Source organism: Schistocerca nitens, chromosome 1 (genome assembly GCF_023898315.1).
Source record: "Schistocerca nitens isolate TAMUIC-IGC-003100 chromosome 1, iqSchNite1.1, whole genome shotgun sequence".
Taxonomy (NCBI): domain Eukaryota; kingdom Metazoa; phylum Arthropoda; class Insecta; order Orthoptera; family Acrididae; genus Schistocerca; species Schistocerca nitens.
This window is the reverse complement of record NC_064614.1, coordinates 458,819,944-458,840,769: the sequence shown is the minus strand read 5'-3', so window position 1 is coordinate 458,840,769 and position 20,826 is coordinate 458,819,944. Positions and strand designations below refer to the sequence as shown.

The 20,826-nt window shown below is 46.5% G+C and overlaps 1 protein-coding gene across 1 annotated transcript in view; it reads right to left on the bottom strand.

The window, feature by feature from the left end:
• Nucleotides 1–20,826, bottom strand: part of LOC126253539 (uncharacterized) — a 606,491-nt gene that overhangs the window by 183,395 nt on the left and 402,270 nt on the right. The window contains exons 91-98 of the mRNA XM_049954972.1: nucleotides 17,754–17,964; nucleotides 15,844–16,158; nucleotides 13,098–13,415; nucleotides 10,369–10,689; nucleotides 8,839–9,236; nucleotides 7,639–7,882; nucleotides 4,064–4,381; nucleotides 10–315 (exon numbers count right to left, since the gene is read on the bottom strand). Of these exons, the coding sequence (XP_049810929.1) occupies nucleotides 10–315; nucleotides 4,064–4,381; nucleotides 7,639–7,882; nucleotides 8,839–9,236; nucleotides 10,369–10,689; nucleotides 13,098–13,415; nucleotides 15,844–16,158; nucleotides 17,754–17,964 (2,431 nt within the window). The remainder of the gene's footprint in view (nucleotides 1–9; nucleotides 316–4,063; nucleotides 4,382–7,638; nucleotides 7,883–8,838; nucleotides 9,237–10,368; nucleotides 10,690–13,097; nucleotides 13,416–15,843; nucleotides 16,159–17,753; nucleotides 17,965–20,826) is intronic.

The following is a 20,826-nucleotide window of genomic DNA, read 5'->3' as shown; positions in this document are numbered from 1 at the left end:
GGTACTCACCTCGCTGCTGGAAGCATCTGGAGAAGGGATCACCGGTGAAGCCCGGTGCACAGGAGCAGATGGGGTTGTGGTTGACGACCTGGCAGCGCGCGTTGACGCCGCAGGTGCCCGGGCACGGGTCGACGCACTTGGTGGCGAGGCAGGCATGCGTGAGCGGGCACTCGGCGCTGACGACGCACTCGGGCCGGCAAGAGGGCGGCGCGCCCACCAGGCCCGGCTGGCACGAGCACACCGCGTGGCCGTCCACCACCCGGCACAGCCCGCCGGGGCCGCACGGCGACGGCTGGCAAGGATCTCGCGTAGCTTCTGCAAGCGCACCACGTCCGTTACCACCGCCTCCGACCGACGCTGCGGCCGCAATAAATCTTACGATTGGATTGGATTGTTTGGGGGAAGAGACCAAACAGCTAGGTCATCGGTCTCATTGGATTAGGGAAGGAAGTCGGCCGTGCCCTTTCAACGGAACCATCTCGGCATTTGCCTGGAGCAATTTAGGGAAATCACAGAAAACCTAAATCAGGATGGCCGGACGCGGGACTGAACCGTTGTCCTCCCGAATGCGAGTCCAGTGTGCTAACCACTGCGCCACCTCGCTCGGTAAATCTTACGATTAATGTTTACTTTGAGTAGGATCACACCTTTTAGAATAGAGTACGTCTGTCAATAAGGGAGGCCATCATCTACGAAAAGGCAGAAGTGGGTATTAGAACTTTAGCGTCCCGTCGACGACGAAGTCATTAGAGCCTCTTCCACAGAGGCTCGGAAATTAGAAGGATGAGGAAGGAAATCAGCCACGACCTTCTCACAGGAACCGTTCTAGCATTCGCTGTAAGCGATTTAGGGAAACCACGGTAGTATATCTGGATGGCTGGACGAGAATTTGTGCAGCCATCCTTCAGAATCCGAGTTCATTGTGTTAACTGTTGCGTCACCTTGCCCAGTACCGTCTATAACGAAAACAATGTCGGAGAATAGAACTTTGCTATGTGTCTTACGTCGTTCGTTCAAAGGAAAAGGAGGTTTTTAGGGTTTAAACCTCAATCGGTAAAAACGAAACCCTCACAGTATCGTTCACCTGTCCGTCCGTCCGTCCGTCTGTCTGTCTGTCTCTCTCTCCGGCTGTTACGAACCCTTTTCTCTCAGAAACCGGTATACGTATCAAGTTGAAAATATTTAAGCTTCTAAGTCAACGCAATCAAAAGATACGACTATTCATGTTACGTGTTTTGATACTCGCAAACTCTCTCACCAGAACCTACCGGGTACTCCTCATTACCTGGAATTACGAAATTTGGCAAGAAGGAAGGTGTCACAGTACAAGTAAGGAAAAAGTCCGAAAATGGTTAATTTGTAATTACGTCACTAGATAAGAAAATATTTTTTGTCACTTGCTATCCGATTGTCTGTCTCTCCATCTGTTATGACTCCCCTTTTCTCAGAAATTACAATAGCAAATGCGAAATTTCACCAAAACGTTTAAACTTAAAATTAAAAGATTCTCTATAGTCTTGCAATTCCTGGGACTGATGTTTTTCCAGTGTCGTTATCGATAACAGACAACATTTGACCATATTCTCCATTCTCGGGATGATGAACTATCTATATACATAATTAAGTTTCCGTGGAAGCCTCAGAGCGTGAGTTCTATTCACTACTTTAAAGACAGATCCAAAACTTGATGTGAACGTGTTAAAATAGACGAGTATCATAAAAAAATCTTAATGTGTCTTATTCTCTACAATAGAGTAACCATGAAGTGTAATGAATATGATGTTAGTGGCATAGCAAAAGGATGATAACAAACTGTGAGAGGGCAATCGACACCAGTATACCGGGTGTCCCTCCTAAGACTAGTCAGGTTCATTGTCTCTGGCGTTTCGGCAGATTTTTGCTATTTTGTTTTTTCAGTCTATGGCTCGAATCAGCCCTAAAAAGCACTGGTCATCAAGTCTTTCATGCGACGCCCATTGTCGACGGAAAGCAACGTTTTGTTTCCAGTTACAAACAATATCATTTTTAAAGTAGAATTTTACGGGCTTATTCGACAGAACAGTTTCAAACTAGTCTAGTGGGATATCTGTTTTTTCAGTATAAGTTAACAGGGACAGTAAAACACGGAGAATAACAAGTAGTCCAATGGCGAAAGCTGCCGAAAGCTGCCGCCATGTAGTAGCGCTGCTCAGTCGCTGCTGGAGTCTCGTTATTCGTCGTGTATTACTGTCCCTATCAATACATATCGATGAAACAAATATCGTACTAGACTAATCTGAGACTGCTGGAAACAAACCGAAGCTTTCCGTCGACAATGACGTGATCACCAGTATTTGTCTGGGTTGACTCGAGGCATAGACTTCAAAAACAAATTTGCAAAAATCTGCTGAAATACCAAAGAAGATGCACCTGACGACTCTTAGGTGAGACACCCTGTACAAAGCGTAAGACGCCTAAAGCTTTCATCCGATATAGCTTTTGACTCAGTAAGAACATATGAACTCCATTTACACGTGGACAAAGAGTGAGCAGCGGCTCATATTGTAAGCCCCAAGCTGTTTTCGTGATGTATAAATCACCGAGGTACAGGAATTATGCTCCTTCATTTGCAGCCAGAACAGCAAAACTAGATGAGACCAACTCAGTTATATAATTCCTTTGGAGGCATGACAAAAAAATTGGGTGATTAATATATAGCAACTAATGTATGAATAGTTTCCAAAACTAGATGGTCTTTATTTTATGACCTAAGTGATGGAATAACTTTTTGAACTAAAATGTTTTGCACCTCAACCTCTACGGAGGAAAGCTCTTCTATGCCATAAGACTGCACGATGCGGCACCGGAATATTTTCACTTACTCCTGGGAACGCAAATTATTCTTCATGTTTTCCTTTCACCATCATTAAAAATCGTCGAATTAGGTGTGTTGCCGGGTTATTTTGGGATTGATTTACGAATTGGACATACACAGTTTCAGTTTAGAAGACAGCATTTTGCCTGTAAAGAGAACGTAAACGACATGTCCCGTTTGTAACGACCGCCTTACGATACACGCTATGGCAACCCTGTTTGGGCTGACTTCACCAGCCTTTAGAAACAGCAGAGAAATGAACGCTAACGGTATACATGTCACAAAACGATACCGACAGATACATGAAATGTATTCGCAGTTGCGAATACGGACAACCATCAGCTGTATAATGGAATGACGACAATGAAAATTTGTGCCGCACTGGGACTCGAACACAGATTTCTCACTTTACGGGTCTTAATCAGTTTGGTTATCCGTGCACAACTCACTGCTAGATGCAAACTTCCAGACGTCGTCGTTCATGTGTCAGAACATGCACCCGTACGCGTTACGAAATTTACGTACAGGGCACGGACATTTTGACATGTTGTGAAGAAGTACGATGCAGTGTTCCTTCGGAAGTAACACAGGATTGTATTCCTTACGACAACAGGCACTGCAGTATCGTATTGATGCCAACAAACTTCTAAGAGTTGTAGTGGGAACAAAACGAGTATAGGAACCCACGTCCGAAACTATTATACAACGGCTGTGGTACAGAGGGCTGCAGTTTTAGGGGGCTACACCCCTTCGGCAGCAAACGTGAGTTTGTAATTTGGCGGGCCGCAAGCATAACCTCGCTCTCAAAGCGCCATACAGTACTCAGGAGGTTAGGTGGCGTCTAGATGTCCTCAAATCTCGCAACTACACTTTAGAGGCTTCTCGCCTTAGTCATGTCAGCGTAGAAACTCACATTTGAGGGTGAAGGGTGGGCTTTGCGGCGGCCTGGCACCTATAACTGCGACGACCTTTTGTGCCGGTGTATGATGTTTGCGACCAAGCACAATCTGGTGCTCAAAGCCGCCTCTACAACTCCTTGAAATTCGTCGGCATCGTTTTGTGACATTTTGTACACAAAAGAAAACTCGTCCATCAGCAGAAAGGCTTGTTGGATCAAAAAATCGTAATCGTTAGTCAACACACTTATGGCTTTATGCTATAGTTTTTTTTTACTCCGTTGTATTGGTAAAAACATGAGAATTCACGTACCGACAGCCTGTACAGTTCGGCAGAGGGTGAAGGGGTCGCCAGACGTTCCCTCCGGGCAGGAGCAGGTAGGGATGTGGTTGACGACGTCGCAGCGCGCGCCCTGGCCGCAGGTGCCGGCGCACGGGTCGACGCAGCGGAAGTTGGTGCAGGCGCGGTTGCGCGGGCAGTCGTTGTTGGTGGTGCACTCGGGCCGGCAGCCGGCGGCCGAGTAGGGGTCGCCCTGGTACTCGGGCGGGCAGCTGCAGCTGCCGTCGTCGCATCGCGCGCCGGGGCCGCAGGGCGACGGGTTGCACGGGTCTTCTGGCGGCGGCTTCTCCACTGCACACGCACAAAATGCCCTTAGCGCTGCTGACCGGATGTCCTTAGTACGGGTAAGAGAGGCAATGTGACGCGCACCAAGACTGATGTCTTGATTATATCCTGTTCCAATACCAAAACTGTCTCCACGTTGCTATAGTTAATAGGATTATGTTGTTACTGGATGAAATAAATCTGACTTTGGTTGCCAAAAGACAACATAAAACTACTAATTTATTGTAATAATATTTATTCTATCAAACTGCCACATTAGCGAGACTACAGAATAGCTTAACATACACTCCTGGAAATGGAAAAAAGAACACATTGACACCGATGTGTCAGACCCACCATACTTGCTCCGGACACTGCGAGAGGGCTGTACAAGCAATGATCACACGCACGGCACAGCGGACACACCACGAACCGCGGTGTTGGCCGTCGAATGGCGCTAGCTGCGCAGCATTTGTGCACCGCCGCCGTCAGTGTCAGCCAGTTTGCCGTGGCATACGGAGCTCCATCGCAGTCTTTAACACTGGTAGCATGCCGCGACAGCGTGGACGTGAACCGTATGTGCAGTTGACGGACTTTGAGCGAGGGCGTATAGTGGGCATGCGGGAGGCCGGGTGGACGTACCGCCGAATTGCTCAACACGTGGGGCGTGAGGTCTCCACAGTACATCGATGTTGTCGCCAGTGGTCGGCGGAAGGTGCACGTGCCCGTCGACCTGGGACCGGACCGCAGCGACGCACGGATGCACGCCAAGACCGTAGGATCCTACGCAGTGCCGTAGGGGACCGCACCGCCACTTCCCAGCAAATTAGGGACACTGTTGCTCCTGGGGTATCGGCGAGGACCATTCGCAACCGTCTCCATGAAGCTGGGCTACGGTCCCGCACACCGTTAGGCCGTCTTCCGCTCACGCCCCAACATCGTGCAGCCCGCCTCCAGTGGTGTCGCGTCAGGCGTGACTGGAGGGACGAATGGAGACGTGTCGTCTTCAGCGATGAGAGTCACTTCTGCCTTGGTGCCAATGATGGTCGTATGCGTGTTTGGCGCCGTGCAGGTGAGCGCCACAATCAGGACTGCATACGACCGAGGCACACAGGGCCAACACTCGGCATCATGGTGTGGGGAGCGATCTCCTACACTGGCCGTACACCACTGGTGATCGTCGAGGGGACACTGAATAGTGCACGGTACATCCAAACCGTCATCGAACCCATCGTTCTACCATTCCTAGACCGGCAAGGGAACTTGCTGTTCCAACAGGACAATGCACGTCCGCATGTATCCCGTGCCACCCAACGTGCTCTAGAAGGTGTAAGTCAACTACCCTGGACAGCAAGATCTCCGGATCTGTCCCCCATTGAGCATGTTTGGGACTGGATGAAGCGTCGTCTCACGCGGTCTGCACGTCCAGCACGAACGCTGGTCCAACTGAGGCGCCAGGTGGAAATGGCATGGCAAGCCGTTCCACAGGACTACATCCAGCATCTCTACGATCGTCTCCATGTGAGAATAGCAGCCTGCATTGCTGCGAAAGGTGTATATACACTGTACTAGTGCCGACATTGTGCATGCTCTGTTGCCTGTGTCTATGTGCCTGTGGTTCTGTCAGTGTGATCATGTGATGTATCTGACCCCAGGAATGTGTCAATAAAGTTTCCCCTTCCTGGGACAATGAATTCACGGTGTTCTTATTTCAATTTCCAGGAGTGTATATTCAGTTCTTTTACAATGACTCTTCATGTTGCAAAAGTATTACTCGAAAGAACAGGGTCCTGTTTCGTGATATTTCTGTTTTGTTTAATCAACAGTTTACAGGTTTAAGATTTATGTCTGAAAAAGAAGTGTAGGATTCCACTCTTATGTTATGTTATGTTAACCGGGGACCTAGAAACGACGGAGAGCCTCCGTCCCCGCCGCAGCCGTAGTGGTCCGCAACCTCACGACGACTACCGCAGTCCACTTCACCCCTCCGCCGCCCCACACCAAACCCGGGGTTCTTGTTCGGTTCGGCCCCCGGTGGACCCCCCAGGGAACGTCTCACACCAGACGAGTGTAACCCCTATGTCTGCGTGGTGGAGTAATGGTGGTGTACGCGTACGTGGAGCACTTGTTTGCGCAGCAATCGCCAACATAGTGTAGTTGAGACGGAATAAGGGGAACCAGCCCGCATTCGTCGAGGCAGATGGAAAACCGCCTAAAAACCATCCACAGACTGGTCGGCTCACCAGACCTCGACACAAATCCGCCGGGCGGATTTGTGCCGGGGACCGGCGCTCCTTCCCTTAGACCGCACGGCCATCCGGGCGGGCATATTCCACTCTAACTGAACAGGTGGGTACAATTCTCTACACAGCTACGACTTCGACTGCACTCTTTGTTGATGTTTCACAACAGCATACTGCCTTAATAGTAAAGTCACTAAAATTGCAGTATGCTTCTTTAGCGTTGTACAGTCACCTGAAAAATATAGCGCTATCGCTTGAAGAGAAATGAAGATACGAGCATCAAGAACACTTTTCAGCGTCCAGCTCTCAGTGCGAAACATTAAACATCTTTCGAACAATTTCAGGCAAATATTTGCAAGCAAAATTACATCCAGTGGCACCAAAATCCACAAAAATTTCACAAGATTCGTATTCACACGAATTACTCATTTTTCAGAAACGACTTAACACAGTACAATTCCTGTCGTTCCGATGTCGCAGATTAAAAGGAAAAGATGTGCGCTGACGTCTGATATCATTCGTCAGAACACGGAAAGCAAACACGTAATTGGTTAGGGCATGTAACAATTACCAGCCAGAACTTCTCACATAGAAGGAGAACGAACATTATTTCGTGCTAAATATTTTACACAGCGTTAAAGCTGTGTTTTTTGCATTTGCCTCAGTCGTAATCAGTATCATCATTAGACTCAGATATGATTTGACTCACCTCAAAATCCCACGAGGTTATCATATCTGAGTTGAGCTACCCAAATTCTGCCTTCAGAGAGATCAAATGTGCCACGTGATTATGATCTCTCCTCCACTTATTCTTTGTACTCAAATTAAGCCCATTCTAATCCAACACGAACATACTGGGAAATTCTGAGAAGTCAACTGGAATGTAAATGTTCATTACTTCTCAGTTGACTCAGACAGACCCCATGCTTAATGATAAATATTATTCTTCGTCAAGTGTAGGGTACATTGCAACATCGTTTCTTAAATGATAAGCGAAATCTTCTACTTGCAAGCCGGAAACATTGCTGCCGTAGTACTTACCCACGAGCTGCGTGCACGTGACGAACGGGTCACCAGTCATACCGGCAGGGCAGGTGCAGGTAGGGATGTGGTTCTGCACGCGACACTCGGCGCCGAAGCCGCACGAGCCGGCGCAAGGATCGCGACACTTCTCAGCCACACAGGCCTTCGTTGGTGCACAGTCTGTGTTGACTACACACTCCGGTCGACACGAGGGCGGCACTCCGATGTAGCCAGGTCGGCAGGAACACGAAGGACGGTCTCCCTGTAGGCAAACGGAATGCTGTCTTACCTGTTTGGCAATATGCCAAAGCAAAAGGGGCAATAAAAGCTACGTTTTCTACTTTATCCTGAAAGATGTTCACAATTTGAATGTGGAAAGTCCTTTAGATTGGTCCTGCTATGGCTGCTTATATGGCTCTGAGCACTATGGGACTCAACTGCTGAGGTCATTAGTCCCCTAGAACTTAGAACTAGTTAAACCTAACTAACCTAAGGACATCACAAACATCCATGCCCGAGGCAGGATTCGAACCTGCGACCGTAGCGGTCTTGCGGTTCCAGACTGCAGCGCCTTTAACCGCACGGCCACTTCGGCCGGCCAATGCTTATATGGAAATACAGAATATTTCAAACTCTACCATTACGTGGATTTAAACAGGTTATTGCCTACCACGTTATCTTTTTGTTCCATAAATTGTGATGTAGTCACCAAGACCAACGGAACAGACAGTAAGTTGGAATGCGTAGAGAGACAATTACGTTCTCCCTAGCAATTCACAGACACGTAAATCTCACATGCGTTGACAGGATCAAAGAGAACCTGTTTCAACAGACAACTGAGTATTTGATCCAAAAGCTACATCAGATATTTGGGAAAAGCTGTCTCGCACACTCACTTCTCCGATCCGCTGTTGTTCATTGCCTTCTTATTCTCCCAGAACTTGCTGCGAATGCTTCAAACATCCTAAGGCTTTGGAGCTAGATGAACTGCAGGAAATGTGGAGGTGTATGTAAAACGTGAATATGTCTACCGCATGTGTGTCTTAGTAATCAGATGAAGCAACAATAATTCAAATTAGTCAGAGAAGTTAACTTGAGTGGCCAGGATATTATTCAACGTTATCCGACGTGACGTCGGGAAAGTCGCAAACAGCACAATAGCAAAGACGTTTCCACATTCTAAAAGCATGCGCAGCAGTGACAGCACAAAGTGCTTACCTGTGGCTGGCAGTCTGCGTTGGGCCCGCACGGTGAAGGCCTGCAGGGGTCGACGGGAGTGGCCGGCTGCACCGGCTCGGCCGGTCGGCGGTAGCAGCGCGCGAACGGGTCGCCTGTGTAGCCGGGCGGGCAGGAGCAGATGGGGTTGTGGTTGATGACTTGGCAGCGCGCCTCGAGGCCGCACGTGCCCGGGCAGGGGTCCGCGCACTTGAAGCGGTGGCAGGCGCGCGTCTGCTGGCACTCGGCGTTGACGACGCACTCGGGCCGGCAGTTGGGCGGCGCGCCGCTGTAGCCCTGCTGGCACGAGCACACCGCCTGGCCGCCGACCGCGCGGCACTGGCTGTTGGGACCGCACGGCGACGGCTGACAAGGTTCTCGAACTGTCTGCGGCGTCGTCACTGCCAAACACAACTCCAGCTACTCAGCCTCTGAGTCGGAGCACATTCCCAGTCAGTGATACTGACACAACAGCTTACATCTGCACCACTAACAAAATGTTCCCTTACATTGCAAGCTGACTTCAGAGACCATGTGTTGCTTATCGAAATATATTTGTTATGATGTTCTCTACCTCCTGTATAAATTTGAATGAATAGTTTCGGAATATCCTGTGTATCTTCACGATTGGCGTTAGAATGTTTAATTATTCTAGATTGACTTAATTGTATCTCTTAACGCACTATTTAAAAAAAATGGCTCTGAGCACTATGGCACTTAACATCTGCTGTCATCAGTCCCCTACGACTTAGAACTACTTAAACCTAACTAACCTAAGGACATCACACACATCCATGCCCGAGGCAGGATTCGAACCTGCGACCGTAGCGGTCGCGCGGTGCCAGACTGTAGCGCCTAGAACCGCTCGGCCACACCGGACGGCGCACTCTTTCATTTCTTATCTATTTTGCTCTCTACTCCTCAGCATATTCATTTCTGCAACTTGTTTTTGCCAGATGTTGGAGACGGAGAAAAGCTGATATAGTATTAACTCTTTGCATCCCTTATCGCCGTAATAAACTATGCTGAGGGTTTTGTTTACTTGAAACCATTTCATTCTCGATATGCCATGTGAATCGTAGTAGACTTTGCATGCAGGTGCATCGAGCGAGGTGGCGCAGTGGTAACGCTTTGGACTCATATTCAGGAGGGCCATGCAGATTTAGCTGTGCTGTGATTTCCCTAAATTATGTGACTGCTTGGATGGATGCCTGAAAGGGCACAGTCAGTTTACTTCCACACTCTTCTCGAACTTGAGCTTGTGCACTGTCTACAATAGTCTCTTTGACAACGGGACGTAAAAGCCCTAATCTGCCTTTATCTTGCGCAGGTATCCTCAGCTCAGCAGCTGCGTGATAAGTGACCGCAGACAGAAAATATAAACGCTTGCTTTATAAGTTGCGTTTTCTCAGCTATCCTCTCTCTCTCTCTCTCTCTCTCTCTCTTTGTTCAAAATAATATCTGTAGAGAGCCTACTAGAAGCTCTACAAGATGACCGCCGAATTTGTGAAACTGTGCGTCGTTTTTGCTTACCTGCCGGCGGCGTCCGTGTGCAGGTGGCGAAGGGGTCGCCCTCGTAGCCGGGCAGGCAGGTGCAGGTGGGGATGTGGTTGATGACGGAGCACTGCGCGTTGAGGCCGCACACGCCCGGGCAGGGGTCCTCGCAGCGGTTCCTCTGGCAGGCGCGGTCCGTGGGGCAGTCGGAGCTGAGCACGCACTCGGGCCGGCACGCCTCGTACGGGTTGCCCTGGTAGTCGGGCAGGCAGGCGCACGAGCCCGCGCCGTTCCGCTGGCTGCACACCGCGTTCGTGCCGCACGGCGACGGCTCGCACGGGTTGCGCGTCTCCTCGGCGGCTGCAATGCACACTCATCGTCATGTCTGCAGTCACTGACACTCGACAGATTCAACTGCCTAACAGCAACTCCTTACGTGTCATACTCAGTACTTTCCCCAGTCCTTAAAACATAAGTATTCCATAATTTGGGACCTTCCATTTTCTGGAATTGATACTTGAGTCTAATTAAACGGAGACTGAATGGAAGAGCTTACATTTCAATCACATTTGTACTAATTTCGACAGTATTCCACAGGGAAGACTGGGGTTAGACCAGATACGCAGGTCAAACAGGGTACCTACAGATCTGTGACCTTCCATTTTCTGGAATTGATACTTGAGTCTAATTAAACGGAGACTGAATGGAAGAGCTTACATTTCAATCACATTTGTACTAACTTCGACAGTATTCCACAGGGAAGACTGGGGTTAGACCAGATACGCAGGTCAAACAGGGTACCTACAGATCTGTGGTTACCATTGCACTGATAACATTCGAAACTACTAACAGCCGATATTTCGGGGAATCGCACATAATCGTTATTAGCGGACGCCTGTTCCTTTTCTTCCCAAACTTTTTAAACGTTTTTTGTGTGTTGGAACTTGTAAGAGCAGAGTTTTGAAAAGAAACAGTACCTGATAAGAAACAGATAAGTAATAATTTCGATTAAGCAAATTTTCCAGTGTATTTCAATGTTTTTATGATAGTCATAATGTGAATGCTAACTTTCTAATGCTATGTTTTGTTCAATTTTCCACTACAGGGCAAAACGAGGTACATCAGGTGGAGTTCACCGCACCAAACAGAAAGCAAAACACCACAAGGGGAGTCTCAAAGGCCGAGACATTTTAAGGACTTCCTTCAAACCAATACGCTACAAGACAAGGTTTCCCAATTCTCTACAACCGAAAAATTTCCAAAATCATAAGATGAATTGGTAACTGTTTCTGGAACTTCAGATATGACACTGGGGAGATTGGCTGCGATTGCTGCAACGTTTGGTATGTCAGCGTCGTTCTCTGTCACCAAAGATTTTAATGCGACCTCCAAAGGTTGACTTGGTAAAGAGTGCAAAGAAAATCACTGATAGTATACAGTAATACTGACCTCTCCCCATATTAAAAATTATTTGCAACGCGCGGAAAAGAAGAAACGAAAAACTCATCGACGAGGGCCGAGTGATAAGGAAGCAGAAGCAGAAAACGACAGTTGGGAAGACTCGATCAGCTAAAAAAAAAAAAAAAAAAAAAATTAAAAAAAATGAAAATGAAAATATAGAAGATCCTTTGACTTCCTTGGGCGAAGGAGTCCCATATTGAGCATTCATATTTTGTAATAGGCTATATTTCGACATTATCGCAGGAGTCATGGATCGAGTGTCTATCTTGTCGTGGCTGGACTCATGAGCAACGTTCCACTACTGAGAAAGAAGACAAGCACTTCATCTGCGATTTCTGTTCTTAATAAGTTTGTTTCTGTTTTTTATTACGACCAGTTATTGAGAAATTTTCCTATATTAGTGTAATATTGCGAAAATTCCTACTTAAAATAGATTTGTGGAAATTGTATTTTTAAAGATTTCTATACGTTTTCATATATGGTGGGTGCAGCTACTCACAGAGGTCCAGTGTGGGCTGTAATTATCGTACAGCAGCGCAGCTTGGTATAAATTGTAATGCGTTGATGCGGAACCGATTAACACTGGAAAAATTAGCATAATATTGATTTTATTATTAGCCGCCGCTTTCTTAATACGTCCAATATGAGCACCGAAGACGCTGAAGATGCTGTAGAGCGCTACACTGGCATCTGGTGGCCAGAACTGGAACTAGTTTTTTTCCAGAGTAAATCGGTTCCACGTTAACGCATTAGTATATCTACCAAGTTTCGCTGGTATAAAATAATTACAGCCTACACTGGATGTGCGTGGGTAGCTACAATTCAACGATAACCACCTTGCATTTTACAGTAGAATAAAACTTTTTTCCATTCGTGTAAATGGGTAACCCATTTTTTTCTCAGGGATGGAGCAAAAGAGGGTATTTTGTAACTAATGAGGCTATAATTTTAATGTTGAGATGGTTTATTTTAAGCTGAAACCGGACTAGTATCATTTTCTTGAATATACAAGAGATGTGAATAACCTGTATGCGAAATTACTGATCACTGGAAACAATCTATACAAATTAAAAGCTAATATACACTGTTTTGCCCCACTTTATTCTAAAGAAGTGAATAGCAGCTCGTAGCAAAGCAAGTAGCTCGTAAACGGTTTGTTTGCGGGTCCATGTTTACTGGAATGTTTTTGATTCTGCTACGGCACCCAAGTAATCGTAGATTCACAAGTGTCGTTATGTGGTGTTGTGCAGCAAATTATAATAATACTATCGTTCAGGTAGTGGGAGCTCACTGAGATGTCAACTCACGTATGTGTGGCGTGCACTGCACGAAGGGATCGCCGGTGTAGCCAGGGGCGCATATGCAGGTGACAGCGTGGCTGATGATCTGGCACTGCGCGTTGACGCCGCAGGAGCCGGGGCAAGGGTCGCGGCACTTGCCGTTGACGCACGCCAGGTTTGACGGGCAGTCGGGGCTGATGACGCACTCGGGCCGGCAGTTGGGCGGAGAGCCGACGTAGCCTTCCAGGCACGAGCACGACGGCACGCCTCCCGCCGGCTGGCACTGCGCGTTCGGACCGCACGGCGACGGCTCGCAAGGGCTCACCGGCTCATCCTTCGTCGGCGCTGCGGGTGAAGCAACAGTCACATATGGTGTTCATGATCTTCTGCTTTACTTTTCAAGTAGAATTTTACCGGCGGGTCAGAAGCTGTGAAAATATTTGTTTTTCAGGAAATAAAAGTTCCACAGATACCCTTTTTTTAATTTCATTTATCTTTCGTCTTTGCTACTAGTTTTGGAGCCTTAGCTGCATTTAAACAAAGAATTTCTTCCATGAGTCGAGCCGTTAGGCTGGGCCCCGGCATCACCACTGGTCAGAGCCAAACTAAAATTGTATTCACTTTAATATTTCCAGGCTGACAGGCCGTGATCGTTGCATAAATCTTTCCCCGAACTTTTCACCTCCGACTGCGAGGGACCTCTACAGAGGTAAAGCGGTAGTTCGCCACTTTACCTCTGAAGATGTCTCCCATAGTTGTAGGTGAAACGTTAGGGGAAAATTTATGCAAAGACCACGGGCTATAAGCTCGAAAGTTTTAAGTGAAATCAGCACCAGCCATGAAAGCCTACATTGTGTGATAAAACTATATTCCTATTCCTGACGGTAGGAATGGTTGCTTGAAAATGGGGCTACGATTCCGAAATTTGCAACAAGGACAAAAGATAAATAAATTAAAACCAGACTGCTACAGAACTTTTTTCCCTAAAACCGAGAATACTTGCCAGAGAAATTCTCGCTACACTACATTGGAAAAGGGCTGGAGCTCACAAACCAATTCCCAAAAAAGAGAAATGGTACTACAGAGAAGACGCTCATTGAAGTGTCTGCTGGGTGTAACTGAATCGACAAAAATGGAATGTTGTCGATTGATACTGACTCCCTTCTGGTCATTGCCAACTCTACGCAGAAAACTACATTGTGTTCACTGGGTCTGCATCAACGAAAAAAAGTGACATGCAGAATTAACGTTACATGTAACTTAGTTTGAAATAATCTTGTATCCTGACATGTTTGTCGGTTTAAAGACTAATATGTCTGCTAGCTACTGTTAGCGGCAACCGTAAAGTATTCAAAACCCATCAAAAAATTTATATTCCTATCGACTAAACGACTCCCGTTAGCTGTCTACCGAGAGACATCTTAGACTGCCCGAATGGTAATTTTGACGCGAAATGTCTTTCTAACGGTCACTCTAAGCTCACTGTTCTGATACATATATTGGCTTACTACACTGCTCTATAAAATGGTAATCAACTGAATGATTTACAAACCAAAACTGCAGATGAGTTCCGTACTTGCTGCCTAAACTAGGCAAAAGGCGCGCACTACCTGTGATGGGGCTACTTGCTACTTGCAAGGAAACATCACCAACTTGATCTCATATTTTTTGAAGAAAAAACGCGCAAGCAACATATCGGCCACGGCAATCGATACTGGGGAACATTGGGGCCATAATTCTGCCAGTAAGCAGTTATGACCTTCCGAAAATACAGATTTTAAACTTTCACGCGCACCGTTTGTTTGTCACTCACTCTGCCCCTTTGCACTCGCTTACGTCCGAGAGCGAAGTAGAAGGGTAGTTGGTAAGACATTTGTGAAACACAAGAGCAGCGGATCTGACGATGATAACCAAATTTTGCTTCAACTTTTACTTAAGGCGTCATTAGATAGTAGTGGAAATGCATAAAGAACACATCCTATTCCTGATCGTTGATGTCGGCTTTTGAAACTGGGCCGGCCGCGGTGGTCTCGCGGTTCTAGGCGCGCAGTCCGGAACCGCGCGACTGCTACGGTCGCAGGTTCGAATCCTGCCTCGGGCATGGATGTGTGTGATGTCCTTAGGTTAGTTAGGTTTAAGTAGTTCTAAGTTCTAGGGGACTGATGACCACGGCTGTTAAGTCCCATAGTGCTCAGAGCCATTTGAACCATTTTGAAACTGGACCTCTGCTCCTCCTTCAAATTGGCATCAAGGAACAGTTTCCAGTCCTCTCACCCAAGAAATCTCCCTGATAGTACTGGGAACACAATCTATAAAACAAAATCATCGTATTAGTGGCATCAATAAAGTCTCCAACGTGTTCAAGAGCTGAAAAGCACACGAAAAATTGTTTCATCCGTCAGATCCGACTTTAGCAGATGTATTTCGTACCTCACGCGCCTGATAGCAGTAACGGATTGTCAGCAAAGGAACTATGAAAACAGGTAGCACTGCTGCCTTGCAGCTTCTAACAACGTATACAATGAAACAGATCTGATGATGGTCATTAAAGACCGAAACCGGTAATCTGTTAACAAAAGTTTGTGACCATAGACGGAAATTAAAGGAAACTTATTGTATACAAAAACTTCAAAACTGGAGTCGTAGCGATGGGTGCCTTTTAAATTTGAATTCAGTGCTGTTCAAGATGTGTGAAGAGAGGAAGAGCAAAGCTTGACACAGTGAGGAAGTCCGGAAATGTTATTACTGACTGGTGCTGGATTTAATCACTCACGTGGTAGGTCCTGGCAGCTTCGGAACGGATCGCCAGTCTGGCCAGGTCGGCAGGAGCAGATGGGGCTGTGGTTGATGACCTCGCAGCGCGCTCCCAGGCCGCAGGAACCTAGGCAGGGGTCGGTGCACTTCTTGTTGACGCAGGCGCGAGTCTGCGGACACTCGGCGCTGACGACGCATTCGGGCCTGCAGGAAGGCGGCGCGCCCACGTAGCCAGACAGGCAGGAGCACACGGCGTGACCGTCCGACGCGCGGCACTGGCTGTTGGGCCCGCAAGGCGACCGCCTGCACGGGTCAGTCTGAGACGGCGGTTTCTCTGCAACAAAAAGGCACCTCTAACTTCAACACGTGCGCAGCTTGCTGCAGGTAGGACGAACCGATACTCGAACGAGTACCTTTTAGTTCGGCGAGGACAGTCGACCCCTTGAATAGTCTGGTCCATCTAGCGGCGTCGATAAGATGGGATGGTAGCACTTAAGAATAACTACCTCTCTAGCAAGGAGGGAGTTTGCGTTACGTCACCGACGTCTTGGTTTCAAATAACACTTGTTGATGGTCGAAGAGATATAAATAATATATATAAATTTGCCGAAGAGAACACTTCAGCATCACATTTAACTAACGATTTCTACTAACAAGCAGCTTCCATTCATACATTTCATTATCATCTGTACTCGGAAGGATTGTAAACGCCTGTTCTTCCCCGCCTCCATACCATCTCTCTCTCTCTAACTTTATCTCACACACACGCACGCACACACACACATACACACACACACACACACACACACACACCTAAGTAACGCTGTTCCATGGCGGATGGCGGCAGCATAGACACAACGTGGAGTGTGACGTCACAAAAGACGGCCCAAGCGCCAGTATTACTCAGTCGCTGTTGGAGCACTGGTTAGTCTTCATGTTTAACTGTCCCTGCTAAAAACATATCGTCAAAGCGAATACTGCTGTAGACTAGTTTGGGATTGCTCTGTCGGATAGAGAAGCAAATTTCCACTATAAAAAACTTCTTTTCCAACAAGAAAGCGAACGAAATTTTACGTTTGCACTGAGCTACGCATGAAATACCTGTTGAGCAGTATTTATTTAGGCTGGCTCCATGTACACATAGGATAAATATTGCTGGGGAGGTTGAACCAAGAAATAATTGTCAGAAAGAAAATTCGACATGTTGCGCCGTTTCCTACTTATTTGGCATTGAAGTTAGCCAATCAGATCATTGCGCGCTCAATTCGAGCACTTGAACGCGCTAAAAAGCGGTAACGCTTAGGCATCTGTGCCCCCGTGTGTTACCACTTTTTCAAATCCTCATTACCAGTTCAAGTGTATCGTTTTCGGAAACGATAAAATTTAAGTTAGACGAGCGAAAGCTACGTTGTTCGGTTTGAGGAAACGAAACGAAGAACACGTTCGGCGAGACAGCTTCTTGAAGACTGCTGAAATTTGCGCGTGCAATGACCTGAGTGGCTAACTTCGATCCTAAATACCACGGAAACGGCGCAACGTATCGAATTTTTTTCTTAGCAGTTATTTGACAGCACAATCCTCTTACAACATCCTTGTAAGCTTTTCAGACTGTTTCTGATCACCCTGTACATAGTGTTGTCTTTCTTGGCGTATATAAATTGTCGCTTTTCTCGGTTTATCTTGTTGCCCATGGCACTTTCTCACCCCGTTTCGTTGAAAAATTGACTTTTCGGCTTTACTTGAGTGCAATTCTTGTTCCGAAAAATCATCTTCTTGGTTTTGTGTAAAACATCTATCGAATATTCATATCTCTATGAACGTCAATATGATTTCTTGTAATATGTTCGTAGAGTTCTTTGGGGTAAGAATGACGGAACAGAGTATAACGGCTGAAAGCAAGTAGTAGACCAGGATGGTCGGGGTACTCACCTGTGAGGGCGATTCTGCAGTTGGTGAAGGGGTCGCCGGTGTAGCCGTCGAGGCAGGCGCAGACGGGGATGTGGTTGACGACGTCGCAGCGCGCGTTCTGGCCACAGGTGCCGACGCACGGGTCGCGGCACTTGCTGCGCAGGCACGCCTTGTCGCGCGGGCACTCGCCGTTCGTCACGCACTCCGGCCGGCACTCCTCGTACGGGTTGCCCTGCATCAGGTGCTCCTCAGTAAACACCCTCCTCACTCACATATATTAACCCAATACAAATAACTGCTTGTTTAAGTAGGTAAACAAAAGGATAAAATAAAGAACAACCGCCTTCAGTCATAATAGTGATTCTGTTTCAATGCTCGATCCATTTCGGAACCTGGTGGAACATCTCCAGGTGTTTTGACAGTCTAAATTTATTATTTTTCCTGATTTAGGTTAATTGTGGTCTGTTTCCATTGGTGGATGCATGGTTTTTGAAGCACAATGTGAGTAAACATGTTTACGTACATATAAACACTTCTCGTTCTACAACACTTTTTTATACACAGGTCAAATTAAAATAAGAAAACATTAACAGAAATTCGAAATTATAATTTTTACTGAGTAGTCAATTTTTTAAAAAAAGTAATGCATATTCAACAGTTTGATAACGATTCTTTTACGTTATGCACAAGATGTGCTAATTATGAATATCATCATATGCTCATCAAAACGAGGTGTTTTTACTTTTACTGTTAATGTTAATAATGTACTTTGAATGAAATTTATTTTAACAACTTAATGGTCCATGGTCCATACTTGTGTCTTGCCCCCCCTCCCCGCGCACCCTCTCCCCAATTCTACTCCCGCCATCCGTGAAATAAATATTTGTGCAATACGAATTGGCTTTTGTAATATGTTGTGCACGATCAGAAGCTGCCACAAAGAGTTTCGGGTTGGTGTAGTAGACGTTCTTATAACATATAACTCCTGGCTGAGTGTTTATTATTGAAAGTTTTTCGCTGATCACAATTTATGACTATTCAGGTAAAATTAAAATATCGGATTTCTGTAAATGTTTTGTCCATTTATTTATCTACTTAAATAAGTGCATATTGTTACTTTAGTTTTATTTGCAGATCTGAATATGATTACTGCATGACCGAGGCTAGTTATCATTTATGACCTATGCAACTGAGACTATGAGATAAAATTTATTGATATATACCGTTCCCGTATCTCTCCCGATGAAATTTAGTCCTTCATCAATATCACATTAATCTAATCGTCTGAGAAAGAATGTTGTCTACTCCATCCGTCTGCAGCTTGTGTGAATTAGGTTCAATTTGTTCCCACGTATTTAGGAGTTGAGGAACCAGCTACGTACTCGCCTAAACGGCTCTGAGGAACCTCGTGAAATCGACATGCAAGTTGGACAGTGTCTTCGCCAGCAGTCTTTGATCAAGCACCTAGTTTCTATGTGTGTCTAGAAACGACGTCATGCCCCGCCTGGCTTTTTACTTGTTTATCTCACAATCGCGATTTCAGTGTGTGCTGTTCACAGTGTGTAACTTAACACGAAGTGCGTCGGCATTCAGGATGTTTCAAAGACTTTGCATCAAAGGTCTAGGAGTGATAGATGAGGTCATGGGTAACAATTTTTGTTAGAGACAAAATTGTCTATGACACTCCCGGCGGCGATTGGCATTGGTTATGCCACTGAGAGGCGACAGGGAACAGGAATTCTGTGACGTGCGAATGCTATACGTGTTGCCTATAAACCAGTCATCTGCTCCACGTGAAAGGCTCAGTCAATCGAAACTCTTGATTCGCTTCTAAATTATCGTTTTCCGCTTAAAGACACTTATTCTTAGGCTTTATTGTTGAAAATCACTTTATCAATTTACTAGGGATGTGATATGCAGCAGATGTGGCCAGTAGACCCTGCTAGATAGGTGAAGTCTTGTCCTCCTCAGGCCGGCGAGTACTACAGGACGCCTAGAGTTATCGCGATCCGTCAGCGAACATTTTGTTTCTAACAGAAGTTGTTCCCCACGACGTGATATATCACCCCTAGACGTTTAAAAAATGGCTCTGATCACTATGGGACTTAACATCTGTGGTCATCAGTCCCCTAGAACTTAGAACTACTTAAACCAAACTAACCTAAGGACATCACACACATCCATGCCCGAGGCAGGATTCGAACCTGCGACCGTAGCAGTCTCACGGTTCCGGACTGCGCGCCTAGAACCGCTAGACCACCGCGGCCGGCCCTAGACGTTTAATGCAAAGACTTTCAAACATCACTTTTTTTACTATTAGGAGGAGATCGTCCTAGTATGCACACATATCCGTATGTTTCACTTCATCTATGTAAGGGTAAACAATAAAGAATATGCATTCACACGCCCCGTGTTAATTTATACTCTGAAAATGGCGCACACGCCGAAATCGCCAGTCCAGGCACCAACTATTGCCGCTCTGATATTGTGCATCCAAGTAAACTGAAACTGTTCGTCCTATTCAGTATCTAACAGACTGTTTGAATAACTCTTTTATAATTGCAAGTACACTTCTCGGATCTGCTGCCAGATCATATTGTGTATAACCCCAAAATATTTCGTCGATACAACTTTCCGACACTTTCCGGTGGTGGTAAATGCTGTTCTTACTGCTAAAAGACGCGACTGCTGATAATCACATGCCGGGGCCGAAATTAATCGGGCGAGGAGCAGGCAATACGCGTGCGCGGGAAGAAGCTCTCAGTTTACTTGGAGCTGCATTCCTCCAACTGCGAGCGTCTTCCCTCTCACGCGTGTTGCCTTCTCCTCGCCTGATAAATTTCGCCGCCGCCGCGCGATTACCTTAAATCGCGTCTTCTAGTCGTGAGAACAACATCTACCACCACCTGATGATGTCGAACAGTTGTATCGACGAAATATTGTGGGATTTGCGCAATATAATCCGGCGGCGAACCCGAGAACTGTGTTTGCAACAGGTCCGTCGGGAAAGCCTGAAAAGTCACACTTCTACAATTAATTTTAGAGCTCGGTTTTGGCTGCGCACCCATCAAACAGTGGTGAGTGGCCAACCGAG